At 35.6% G+C, this 14,174-nt stretch overlaps 1 protein-coding gene across 1 annotated transcript; it reads left to right on the forward strand.

Moving 5' to 3' along the window:
- Positions 1-3,155: 3,155 nt before the first annotated feature.
- Positions 3,156-10,500, forward strand: LOC104605479 (ARM repeat superfamily protein). Its single transcript, XM_010270261.3, has 8 exons — positions 3,156-3,427; positions 3,549-3,875; positions 5,322-5,605; positions 5,940-6,068; positions 8,393-8,515; positions 8,861-8,968; positions 9,473-9,651; positions 10,167-10,500. Exons 1-8 carry the CDS (start codon positions 3,280-3,282, stop codon positions 10,288-10,290), a joined length of 1,422 nt encoding a protein of 473 aa, XP_010268563.1. The 5' UTR covers positions 3,156-3,279; the 3' UTR covers positions 10,291-10,500.
- The last annotated feature ends 3,674 nt before the right edge of the window (positions 10,501-14,174 follow it).

Here is a 14,174-nt window from a genome sequence, read left to right on the forward strand (position 1 = left end):
AGAGAATCAAAGGCGGTTACGCCAGATCCGTCAGAACACCGCTATATAAGAGCTCCGACCCCCCAGAGGGGAGGAAAAATGGAGGTAACCCTTGCTCTCTAGCTCTCTAATATCATCTTCAAGCTCTCTACTATCAAAGTGCTAACTTAGCCATCGGAGTGGACCCACTGGGTAAACACCCCCGAGTCCTCTAATTCAGTTCTCGCAAGTTCCTTAGCTCCCGTCGTCTACAAAGAGGAGCATATCTCATGCAAAGGGCAATCGGGTTGCACTACACTAAGGAGCTCGCCACCAAGGCAGCGCACTCGGCAGCCCATCAAGGTGGCTCACTACCAGGGAGCTCGCCAAGTAGCTCACCGCCAGGGAGTTCGCCACCAAGTAGCTCACCACCAGGCAGTTCACCACCAGGGAGCTCCACCATCCTTTGAATCACAAGCCACCTGAGAGAAGGTCAAATGACAAGGTACTTAGCCAAAAAATTGATACATCACAAAAAAATTGATACGTGACCAGAAACGGTTACATCAAGGGTGATCTGAATCTTATTCCTTTATAATTAGATCAAATATAGATTTACCCCTGTCCAATCCAATTCGATATAGCTTGATTTGATTCGATTAATATATATGTTTATATAAACTTACAATTTATATTAAAGTTGGTTTGGATGATGTATTTTCATTAAACTGTAATGGGTTCAAGTTTCATACAAGTAATTTTTAATTTGTTTTATTCATAAAAAATAATATTAAAGTCATATTTAGTACACTTTAATAATAAAATAAGATACTTTGATTATTTTTAGTCTAATTCATTTATACAATTTAATATTCGACTATGATCTGAACTCAATTAGAATACGCTAGATTCTGATTGACCCAATTATATAGTATCTATCAAATTTCGAAGATATAATAAAAATTACAATAAAACTCAGAAAACCTTTACATATTATCAACTCAATAACCAAATTCGGTCTTAATCAGTTTAGAACAAGGACTAGAACCAACCCAATTATTAACCAGGAACTTAACTTGACCTAATTGGTTTTGTTAGATAGAACTGATCCATTGACAAACAACCCTAGTATGTATGTATGTATGTATGTATGTATGTATGTATGTATGTATGTATGTATGTATGTATGTATGTATGTATGTATGTATGTATGTATGTATGTATGTATGTATGTATGTATGTATGTATGTATGTATGTATGTATGTATGTATGTATGTATGTATGCATTTATTATACATGACATATAAGTTAAAAAGAATGTATATAATATATACATATACATATATACATTTAGCATCACATCCAAATACGATCAAAATACAAATAGTGAATTTTGGGTCAGGTTCAAATTAAAAAGATTTGGTAATTGAACCGAATAAGGATGTAGCCAAATTCAATCCAACATTTTCATAAATATGTCCAAGATACCACTTGTGTTAGGAATGGCAATGGGGCAAGTTTGGAGCAGGGACCACATTCCCATCTTTGACCCCAATCCCCATCGAGGATAAAAGTTACCTGCCATCCCCAATCCCCGACAAGGATAGGATTCCCATTGGGACACTAGTTCCTGAAATTTTTAATTAATTAAAATTATTTTTTTAGAATATAGACTTACTTAAAATAAAGGAAAAAATTAAAATACAAATAATATTATATATGTATTTAATGTAAATAATATTATCTATCTCATCCCTAACTTGTGTTCACTTGTGGTTGGATATGCAACCAGTTGTGCACAACTGCACAAGTAAGATGGCAATGGGGCGGGGCAGGGATAAGGAGCCGCTCCCATCCTTGTGCCCATGAAAATTCCTATCCTCGTATTGTCCCTGTCCTTGCTGATGAGGACGAGGTTATCCCCATCCTCATCCCCACGGAGATCCCCATCCTCATCCCCACGGAGATCCCCATCCATACCAAGATCCCCTACTCCTCATGAATTTTTATGATATCAATCATTTTGTTTTTGTTTTATATTTTATTTACAATTAAAAATAAAATAATTAAAATTTACAATCCTATTAATGAAGATCCAAATATATTCATACAAAGTCAGATTCCCAAAGGGTTACAATTGGAGGCCCTAAAAGGCTTGGGGGAGGGGGGGGGTGAATGACCATTCCAGTCCCTCCAAGGAATGGGATTCCCATTCTAGAGTCTATCAAGAAGCAAAGAACTCATGACAAAAAGCACCACAATCTTAATATTAATAAAATAATAAAATATTATTAAATTAATATATTAATAATAAAATAAGAAATTATTAACAAAATAGTAATAAAACAATAGTACTACAATCAAATATTAATAGATTAATAATAATAAACAAAGATATTAATTATTAAATATAATAATAATAATAATAATAATAATAATAATAAGAGTATATTCATAACTAAAATAATAATAAAATATTAGTAAATATTTATAAAATAATAACACTACAATAGAACATTAATAAATTATTAATAAAAGCAAATATATTATTTATTAAATAATAATAAATTAATTTTAAATAACCAACAAAAATAATAAAAATTAATGAACTAATAAGAAAATAATAATCAAATATAATAAAATAATAAAATTATTAATAAAATATAGTAATAAATATATTATTAATATAATAATAAAATATTTATAAATTAATGATAAATACTAAGATATTAATTATTAAATAATAATAAAATAATAAATAGACTAATACAAAATTTGAAAATTTTAAGTTGATTCCGGTTTCACCTCCAAACAAACCCAGCAACAATAATCAAAACCCGATTCCTATTCCTGATTAAACCAAACATGTGATTCCGATTCCGGTCCTATACGCGAACCAAACGGACCCTAAATACTGCCGTATCAATCTTGCGGACTGAATACCTCCCTGAATCTCCGGGATTTGGGCCCTGATGTTATTAGAGCTGACACTAATGAGTTTTTTTTTTTTTACGCTGAAACCATATATTAAATATTTGCTAATACATCAAATTCGTTACTTTGATATTCCATTCTCATCCAAAATCCACCGTGCATAGCTTTTGCAAAGGAGCTGACCATCCAAACAGGACATGGTAAATCGTCCTATCGTGTAACTATTTTATAGGCTACCATTTATAATTGTACGCTACGAATCATACGTTTCGGGGATTTAAATAAATGTTTTTCCAACGACAAAATTTCTCGTTTCACTCTTGCTTGCAGCTTCAACTCTCGACAGTCGACAGACTCACAGCAATTCGCAAAGCAGGGGATAAACAATGGGGACATCGAAGAATGTTCGTACAATCTCACAGGAAGCCTTCGATGAGTTTGTGAGAGAGAATGTGGACGATCTCGGGATGGATCCCGCCGAAGCCCTTCAAGACGCCATTGAAACCTTAACCCTACAGGGTGTCGACCTCTCTGGTTAGGCCCCCTCCCCGTTTATTAAGACTATCTTCTAAAACTGTAACAATGGAGTAATTCGGATCCAATTACAAAACCCTAACGAATCTTATTCTTCTTTTATGAATTTGAATTTCTACAGGTATCATCACATGCATTCCTGGAGTTAGCAGCGTGAAAGACAACCCTGTTTTCCAATCTTTAGATGCATTGAAGGAGATTAATTCTAAGTATAGGGATGGAGACGATGAGCCGTCGACCACAGGATTCAGTGAAAAGGATCTGGATGACATGGTGTCGTTACTGGATAAACTAAGCGAGCTTTGTTCCATTGAAGGATCGGGAAATGTGTCCATCGCCACAAGGAATGGAGGAGTAGAGCTGGTTTGTTCTATATGCTCTAAACTTCAAAATGGACATGGGCGGTCTCTTGTGTCTGCGTTAAAGACACTGACTTCGTTACTCCATGGTACATTAGTCATTTTCTATAAGTGATTGAATCTTTTTTCTTCTTGTTTTTCCCCTTTTTGTCTTTTTGTCTTTTTGTTTGTATATATGTACGTCTGCGAGTGTATTTATCTGTGCTTTGAAACTGCCTCATATTATTTGTCTAATTTCTCATGGAAAATACTGGTTTTATGTGAAAAATACTGGATACATTCTGCATTCTACTGAATAACCTGTGGTCTTCCACTGTTCCACATGCTGGCCTTTTCGGACTTTGGCTCACCGAGGTAAGTGATAGTACGTCTATGAACTACTAATTAGATCAAAGACCATGAATTCCATGTGATTCATATTGTTCAGAAAACTAGGAAAATTACTATGCCCATCTTGACATTTGGTTACTGGAAATGCGTAAAATTATTAAAGGAAAGGGAATGTACCATACAATAATAAAGGATTACAAAGAGAACAGAATTTATGAAATGGCAAAGGAAAAACAGAGGAACTGATAGGTTATTTAGAAAAAAAGGCAGATCATAGCAATTCACCAGCAATATTAATTGAGAAAATATGCAGATCTTTTGTTTTGGTTTTATTTCTCTATCATAGCATTCTCCCACCATTGGTTCCTCTAATTACAGAGAAGGTAAAGATCCCAATCAAATGCCCTCTGTTGGACCATCTTCATACTTATTCCTCCTTCCATCCATTGCACAAAGATTTTCCTTATACATGTGAAACATTGAATAAATTAAGTTGTAAACCTTGGACTTGGTAGTTATTACTTACTGAAATAGAACCATGGATGGTCGCCTGATTACTGATGCAACATCAATTGGAAGTGCCTATGTTGTCTCTGTCCCCAAGGCACCCAGGGAATAGAATTAGAGGTCTTCATAAAATGTTGGTTTTTATACAGTTCTTTACTCCCTGCATCAGGGGCCATTTTTTGGTACTGACCACTTTATGCAGGAAATGCCAAAGGTTAGTTCCATATTCGGTCCACCCATCCCAATACCCTAGATAGTTTACACTATAATTGTGTAATGGCCTTTCATCATTTCCTACATCCTTGATGGGGCTATATGAGATGCACTGCATGGCAAACCTGAATTTTGTAATACTTAGACATGCATGTCTACAATCTAGATATATAGAGTAAATTACTTGCGTCCATTTACAAAATTTCATGAGCAATCAGCAATATATATCGGAAATATGTCTAGATGAGTTGGTAATCAACAATGCAGAAAGGAAAGGGTATTAGTTATTATCTTTTCCATGTGTCAAAGTGAACTAAGGGAGAATCTTCTATTAGAAATGAACTAGTACCTAGAGGGGTAGAGTACTAAAGTCTTTAGTCAGTTCCATGTGTGAATTTCAGAGCTTCAGATATGAATGGTGCCACCTTTCTTTTTTATGGATATTGCGAACTTTCTATTCTAATGTACTTGTCTCATTTTTGCAGATTTTCAAAGTAGAGAAACATTTCAAAAGAGTAGCGGACCTAAGATCGTGGTGGATATCTTAAATTCCAATGTTCAAAATATCAGCATTTTGAATAATGGTTTCTCCATAGTTGCTGCAGCTGCAACTGGAAATGAGATCCTAAAAGAATCATTCATGGACTTAAAAATTGAGCAGCTTCTTATCCAAATTATGAGGGCACAGAGTAAGGGAAACATCCAAAGTTTATATGATGCCATACGCATCCTCTTGACACCTGATGACAACCGTGTTGTGGCTTCTCAAGTAAGTATAGGATACATACAAAATGTCCATCTATATTATGAAGATCTTATTCTTCCTGCCTTACTCCCCTTTCAAATTTAGTTAACAATGCCAAGCGACACTTGCAAAACCGTGATTTATTTTTTATCAACAATAAAGAAATAACAAGGTGATTTTATTTTCTTTTCAAAACCTGTCCTACTTTTGTTGATATTCTACGTTGGATGAACAAAATAGAGGTTGGATATTTTTTAGTTTTTTACTTCACTCTTGAAATTTTTTGGTCCTTATGTTCATTTTCACCCAAGTAGCAGTTAATTCCCTACAAGTAATGAACAAATGCATCAAACAACAGGTTTATGGATATGCTCGAAAATTTGCTGAAATTGGAATTCCAGGAGCTCTTGTAGAAGCACTTTCTGAAGGACTAAGTTCACCTAGTCTAGTTTCGGCAAGCATTGCCCTGAAGGCTGTTGCTGTCAATGTAAGTTTAATTTTGAAATTCTTCTAGTTTTTATATTACTATATTTTAATGTTTTACCTGTTTCTGCTTCTGTTGTTAGAACTCTCTTAATGTAGTCTTATTGGCTATTGTAATTCATATAAACTCTCTTATAGTCTTTCTTCATTTTAATAATTTTGCCACATGTTAATTATTTTGAAGTTATGCTGATTACCAAGGGAAGTTTTTCTTCTTATATGTTTAGAGATATCATGTCTTTTCTTTTCTAGCTGAAGAGAGTACTACCAATAAAAAAAGTGAATGAACGTTTTTCTAGCCTGCTTCAGCACTTTTTCGCACAGAGTGGTCGTTCTTAGACTTGAACCCACATTCTCACATTTGTCAGCCAGAGGTTTCAACATAAAAGAATCGGACAAAGAAAAAGAAAAAGAACCAAACTACTAAGAGAAGACTCCTTGGCAAAAGAAAAAACAAAGAATAATCGTCTTTGCTCTTTAGCATCTCTAAGGCCTAAACACCTACTCAGTGGCCCAATGCAAAGAAATAGAACAGAAAAGGGAATGATTTTATCATCTCCAATTTTGCCAATTTGCTTGATAGAAATTTTGAAGAGATTTGACTGGGAAATCCAGATTTTGAAATACTCTGCCCAATAGAGAAAGTGAATAGCACATATCTCCCTTAAGCACCTAGAGGATGGATCATTGGATGGGGAAATTGTGTGGAAATATTAAAGGTGTTTCTTGATGAGTTTCTTCTGTAGAACATTAATAGGGTTTAGGAATTAATTCCATGGTGAAAAAGATGTAGGAAGAGCTAGGTTCTGATGAATGGTGGCCTTCATTGGGAGCTAGGTTCTGATGAATTGTAGCCTTCATTGGACAGTGATTTTGGAAATAAAATGGTCTGGGAGATCAGTGCTGCTCTGCAGTGGGTATAAGCATTATAAATAGAATTTGTTGGTGATGTAACATTTGTTTCTTTTATCTGGAGTGGTTTGGGAGATCAGTGCTGCTCTTCCGTGGGTATTTTGGATGATTCATGTGCAAAGTTAAGCATTCTCTTATTTTAACTGTCAAGCTTCTTAAAATTACTATGGAATTGTTAATACCTATACAATTTAAAGGAAAATACCAAGATATGCATGTGAACATTCAAATGGAAAAACAATCTTTTGTTCCCAGAAGAAATTGAGAAGCCATAACTCTTGTTCTTTATTAGCTTTTCACAAGTGAGAAATATGTAGATTGATATTGTGAAGGTGCTAGTGTTGTCCATATTGTTTGACATGCAAAATGATGCATCCTAAGACAACATTTTTTTTTATTTCTTTTTGAAGGGGCTACACAACGGGGGGTAGCCCATCCCCCAACCCAGGTGTAGGCGGGGTTTGATCCCAAGCATCCACTACAACCAGCAGGAGACCTTACCAACCAGCTGGTTGGCACCTTGCCCTAAGCCAACAAATTTTGCATCATGATGCTTGGCTAATTGGATTCATCACAGCACTAACCCATGAAAAAATCAGCTTCCAAGCCATTCTTTGGCATCATTCCTCTTCTAATTCTATCTTTTTTATCAACTTTCCTCTTTCTGAATCTTTAAGATATATGGTTTCCCATTCTCACCACAGAAAAGGAATTCTAACCCCCAATATGAAGTCAGTTTCATCTATCATTTTTCTGGCTTAATATCTTGCAACATAAACTAACTCTAGCATATCAAACTCTCCAATAACATTTCCAAGGAATGTGAGGCCCTTAATTATAGTTATGAATTATCAACTATATTAAAATTATTTAAGTCATTGATCTTATGGACATAATATCTGGTGTTGTTCACTGATGTATGTGTTGCTTTCTTTGAATTCATTTTGTGTTTCCTTTTTGTTTTTTCAAATGGTATTGGAAAACCTTGTCAAGTTGCTATCACTTGTTGTTTGGTGAAGTCTGAACATCAAGATCTGTTATCCCTACTTGTTTACAAAATCAATCTTGCTAAGATAAAGCTTGAATAAATTCTATCTGTTGGCATACTATCTATGAAACAAAAACAAAAGACCACTAGAAATTTTCCAATAGAAAGTTAGAAACCTCTATAAGGTTGGTGCATAATGATATAAACGTATCAGTGAGATCAAAAGTTCCTAAGTTTTGGTTTGGCAATATTTTAAGGCATGGTTTTACACTAGAACATTACTGTTGTCCTTCAGTTTGCTCAGACTCTGACTTAAGTCTGCTACAAACTATTTTGCTTAACTTTAATTAGTTTTTTTTCTCATTGAGCTATATATTCAGTTTTTAGTTGTTCTCTTCCTTGGTTCTCAAACTGTGTTCTTGCTGCAGGATGAAATATGTAGATCAATTGCTGAAAATGACGGTATTGATGCAATTCTCCAGTGCATTGATGACAGTGGTGAACAAAATAACAAAACTGTTGCTAGAGCTTTTTGCTCTCTATTGTCTAAGGTTTGAAATCAGAAATAGCTTTTCTAGAATAGGACATCAGGCTATCTAAAGTATTCATTAGTTCTTTCAACACTAAAATCATACAGCAGTAGGATCTCCAACCCAAATACCACAAGGGACTTTACATGGATGTCAAAATACAAGAACCAAAGAACAGGACATCCTGGCCAAAAAGGGTGTTTGTAAACAAAATATATAGTGTTTTGAAGTGTTTGAAAACAGTAATTATAAAAAAAAAAGTGTTTGAAAACAGTAAACTTGCTAAAACATATAGTGTAGATATGAATGCCTAACCACATATTGAAGTATTTGAGTTACTTCTAATTGGCTGTTACTTGTCTTCAGTTGGCAGGAAGTGATGTTAATAAAACTACCATAGTCCAGAAAAGGGGAATGGATAGGTTAATGAAGCTCTCTTGCAGATTTCCTGATGATCCTTCTGTTTTGCAAGAGGTATGTTGTTACACGTTTGCATACTAAAGCATCTGTAGACCATGATTGCTGCCACTGATTGCATTCCAACTTATTTAAACCTATGTATTATCCAAGTTATAATTTTAGATGTCGTGCCATTAAAGAATTTTTCTTGCTGTGCCAGCCTAGTTACTGGGCTTCTTGAATGGAGAACATCTAAAAATTGGAGTGGTTCTTCAACATGCTTTCTTTCCTTCGGAGAAAAAATTGAGCAAGCGTAATTATATCCTTTGGACAATGACAGCACTTGCTTAATTCCATTGGAAAGAACAGAGTTAATCAAATTGTTCCCCACATCTATTATGTGCTTTTTCAGTAATTGAAAATACAACAATAGCAATAGACCCCCTTTTCTAAGGGCATAGATAATAGACATGGGGAGGATCCCCATGACACGATTGTCCAGATTATTTGTTTATATGCATTTTTTATCACATTGTATCATCTGCAACCATCTATTGGCATTTCTCTTTAATGGGTCAGATTATGTCGGTCATCTGCACACTTTCCTTGAGGTCTCCAGACAATGCAGCTTCTGCCATTGAAGCTGGGGCAGGAGAGCTTGCAATCCAAGCCATGCAAAAGTTTCCTGAAGCACATCAGATGCAGAAGCAAGCATGTCTCATGATCCGCAATCTTGTGGTTAGAAACCCAGAAAACAGGCAAGTATTAGGTAGCGCCTGATGCGCAATAGCATTTCCATTTTGCTGTTAAAATAATTAGGGGTTTTTGTTGATTCCTCCACTTCATAAACTTTTATGAATTTGTACAGTTTGAAACAGCGACACGGGGGAACCTATCACAATACGAGGGGGTACTCTAGCATAGGTGGGTGGGGGGGTTTGGGAAAATACATTCAGAAAACCAATAAAAATTTATGAGGGGGTCAAACCATAAATTTCCCAATAGTTAATTGCATTCTTGCTTTTCTTTTTTCCTTTTTTATTTACTTTCCCCACAGTTTTATTGGCTCATATCAACCTATGATAACCAGATACCTGCACATGCTTAGCATACCAGTGTGGGATATGGTACCAGAAGATACTGTATGGATGCTTCTAGATGCACTTCTTAGGATAAACACTTTTATAGAGTATGTAAAATCATATATTCTCCACTGCAATCATTTAATATTTCATTTTAACTCATCCCTCTTCCCTAAAAACAACACGTGCAGAAATGTATTGCTCAGTAACGGGATTGAGAAGATCATAAGGAAGGCCAAGGAAAAGCACGAGAGCTGCAAAGACGCTGCTACCGATGCACTGAGGGATTTGGGACTTGATAACTATAATTCATAGTGCCATATCTTTTTATACTATATGTTTCATGATATTAACATTTTCACTCGTTATCTTTGGCTGCTAGAGTGGTTTCAGTTTTTTCTCGGGAAAACAATGTATCATGTTCAGTTTAAATTTCAACAAATGATTTGTGTCAGTGTACATCACTCGTATAGGTGTGCTTTTGCATGCAATATGCAAGAATTTCATTGATTAAAACACTTCAAAGAGCTTTCTCTCACTTGCTAAGATCTCTCCTCTCCAGCTGGTTGTGGCGGGGACTTGAGATCAATGATTAATCCGATCAAATCTCTACTTTTTTTTATTTGTTTTAAAGGGCTATAGAAATGGGGTAGCCCATCCCCCAATCCACGTGCAGGTGAGATTGGATCTCAAGTCTCCGCTACAACCAGCAAGAGACCTTATCAACCATCTACCGGCTGGTTAGTCCCAGTTTCAGTGTCATTCCATCGGTATTTTGGTGTTTTAGTAGTACCAGGCTATCAGCAATCTATCAATAAGCACCGACCAATATAGACCATTTTGATGTTTATATTTATATCGATTTAATATGCGTGTCAGACATGATTGATCCGATCATTTCCAAATATTTTCCACATGTACCTATTAGTTCAAACTTAACACATGTTTATCATGTATTTATATTTATGATCATTTCTTTTAAGCCACGGATTTAGGTTTATTAATGCATTTGAGTTCATGAGTTTCCTTTGGTAAATCAACATATGTCATAAATCTTTTTTCTGTTTTTTTAAGACACTTTCTAACCATTCATTTATATCCATTCAGGCATTCACTATATCTAGAAATTTCCTTTACAATTTTCTTTATAGTTTGTAGTACCAATGCTTTAAACCTTGGATTATGGAAGATATTATTCTTCTAGTTTTTTCATTAGACCATAACACTAGAGACCCACAAATAGTGATTGGTCTGTTTCATATCTCTCCGCACAAGTATCTTTATGCATATTACTTTCCTTTTCTCATATTATCCAGAGTTTCTTCTTCAATTGAAAACGCTAGATGATCACCAGACCCTTTTTACAACAGACCCGAAACATATCAAAACCCCTCAGAATAGATACTGGGTCTACCAAGTTCTTTTTACCGGCTAGCAAGAGTGCAGGGGTTCCCTCTCCTCTGAACGTTTCACGGAATTGGTTCAAGAATGCTTCGGCTCGTCTATCGGCCCGCAGGTTTTCAATCATCAATATACGATGCTGCCAACGATGGCACTCGGTGGGAACCACCTATGCCAGGATCATGGGTGGTTAGTAGTAATTGATGAACAAAGGTTGTTCTTTGCTGCCTTCCATGTAACTAGGGGTGTCAATTGGACTGAATTTGGTCCAATCTGATTCAGTCCAATGTGAGTTCATTATAAATGGATCAGATTGAATCCAATCCAATGAATGTTTTGGACCAATTTGGATTAATCCAATTCAATGTCTAGACCATCCAATCTGTTTAAATTCATTTTGATTTAGATTGGTTTCAATTTTCAACCCAAACCTAGCCCATTGACATATATATTCTTATATCAATAGATCAGATATCGGCTTAACCCAACCCAATTCAATATAAATCTATTACGGATGGACCAGGTCCAATTCAATTTAATAAATATTTTAGATCCAATATGTCTTATTGGTCCTTCCAATCTCTCCAAATTTATTTTGCAATCGATAGGGTCCAATCCAAAACCGATCCATTGACACTTTTACATGTAAGAAGGTCGTCGGTTAGAAAATCTGTGATAAATATGTCGTTTTGGGTGTTAAAAATGCCAAAAGACGAGTATCGAAATCCACAATAGTGGGAGCTTGAATCCCAATTCGAGTATACTAACGCGTGCATCAATTCGATATTCGATGAAGGAAGAATAAAAAAGGCGCAAAGAAATTCAACAACTGTCAGAACTGCTGCCGTAGATCAAGCGAATTGCAAAAGGTAGATAAAACTGTGGACATCGATACACGCGCGTAGAGAGAGAAGCCTCCAAGGCATGAGTAAGCAACGAGGGGCACTTCATATTAGGTATTCAAGGATGAACTAACCATAGTACAATTCACACGTGAAGATTACCATGAATCGTAAAAGACGAGGGGCTAAGTGGAAGCACCAGCCCAATGCAACATAAATTTGTCAATTATCATGAAATCTTTCATACTAAGTAAAAATCACATAAATTTGTCAATTGTCACGAAATCTTTCATACCAAATAAAAATCGGAAAAAGTATTGGAGAATGGGGTTATTGTAATTTTGGAGAAGAAGCTTTGAGGTGTGTCTAAAGATATTGTCTTTAGAATGTTATTTGTCCCCACTCAGTTTCACTGAGTTTGCTATTGGGTTACAGGCAAATCCGTTCCCAGAATACAATAGAGCCTTGGGCGAGAATCTGCAATCAGTAAAGTTGAAGAATCTCTGAAAAATTCTTCTGTGAGACTGTACCAGACCGGACTGAAAGAGAGAGAAAGTGGATTTCAAAAATGTGTGTTTTTGAAATCTGATTCATGTTCCTTAAATAGTTTATGAAGAAGTATGAAAAAAAAGTAGGTGCTGGTTCAGAGAAGGCACCTTGAAATGTGTCTCTTGATCACACCCGACCGAATCATGACTGTTGATCTCATCAACGGTCAGCATCGCACCAAAACCAAACCCGCCTTTCACGAGCCACGCGAGTGCGAGCAAAGTGCGCCTCTAAAGCGTTTCATTGCGCCACACACACGTGCGCGCGCATGCGCCGTTGCGCGATATCAAACCTCCATACTCTCTACTATTTCTAAGGAGTGTAAATCAACTCCTATTAAAATACTGAAAACAAAGCTTATAAATTTTTCAATGTGAGGCAAGTTCAAAACTAGGTTTTGTAACAGAAAAAACTAATTTTCCAAACAAGTGTGCATGTACAACTTCTCATGTAATTAACCAATCAAACCCATTGGATTTAATCTCTTATGAGATTAAAATCCAACAAAAGGTAGATATGGAGAGTAGACAAATCAATCAATGCATAGGGCTGTCAATTGGACTGGATTTGGTCCAATCTAGTCCAATCCAATATTGGTCCATTTATAAATGGATTGGACCAAATACAGTCCAAATCCAACAAACCAAGTCCAATCCAGTCCAAATAAAATGCAAACGGACTAGATTGTGTCCAATCCAATCCAAATTGAATCAAATACCAAAATAACATTAAAATTTTAGAAAAATATATATAAAAAAAACTATAATACCTGCTGCAGTTCAATCCAATTAAAATATAAATGGGTTGGATTGGATCCAATCCATTCCAAATTGGACCAAACACCACAGTAACATGAGAAATCCAGAAAATATATAAAATACTACAACACTTGCTGCAATCCATTCCAATCCAAATGGATCGAATTGGGTCCAATCCAAGTCCAATTCATCCTTACTAACAAAAAAATTCATCAATAACTAAGGGTGTCAACTGGACTAGATTTGGTCCAATTGGTCCAATCTGATCGGGTGCATTTACAAATGCACCAAATCCAATCCAATCCAAAACCCATACAAGCTAGATCCAAACTGGTCCGGTTAAAATGCAAATGGACTGTATTGGTTCCAATCCGATCCAAATTGAATGAAACATAAAAAAAAATTGTATAAAAATTTATAGAAATATATTAAAAACATGGTTTATGAACCATCATTGACCTGGACAGTTAGACCATTCAGCCCGAAAACCATCAAGGCAACCGGTTCTATTTCACCATTAACCCGTATCTTGGCCAAAAAGCATTGATTTGGTCAATGACCCGTTGACCTGGACGGTTGAACCATCAACCAGTTCGACCATTTTTTGTCATTTTTATTTTAATTATTTTTTATTTTTTTTAATTGGAAT

Source organism: Nelumbo nucifera, chromosome 5 (genome assembly GCF_055504915.1).
Source record: "Nelumbo nucifera cultivar China Antique chromosome 5, China Antique-T2T, whole genome shotgun sequence".
Classification (NCBI taxonomy): Eukaryota; Viridiplantae; Streptophyta; class Magnoliopsida; order Proteales; family Nelumbonaceae; genus Nelumbo; species Nelumbo nucifera.

Bases quoted from the DNA above. Each gene is read 5' to 3' on its own strand.
- LOC104605479 (XM_010270261.3), top strand. From the start codon at position 3,280: ATGGGGACATCGAAGAATGTTCGTACAATCTCACAGGAAGCCTTCGAT. The intron at 3,876-5,321 runs GTACATTAGTCA...TCATTTTTGCAG, and splicing joins ACTGACTTCGTTACTCCATG to ATTTTCAAAGTAGAGAAACA. The intron at 9,652-10,166 runs GCAAGTATTAGG...CAACACGTGCAG, and splicing joins GTTAGAAACCCAGAAAACAG to AAATGTATTGCTCAGTAACG.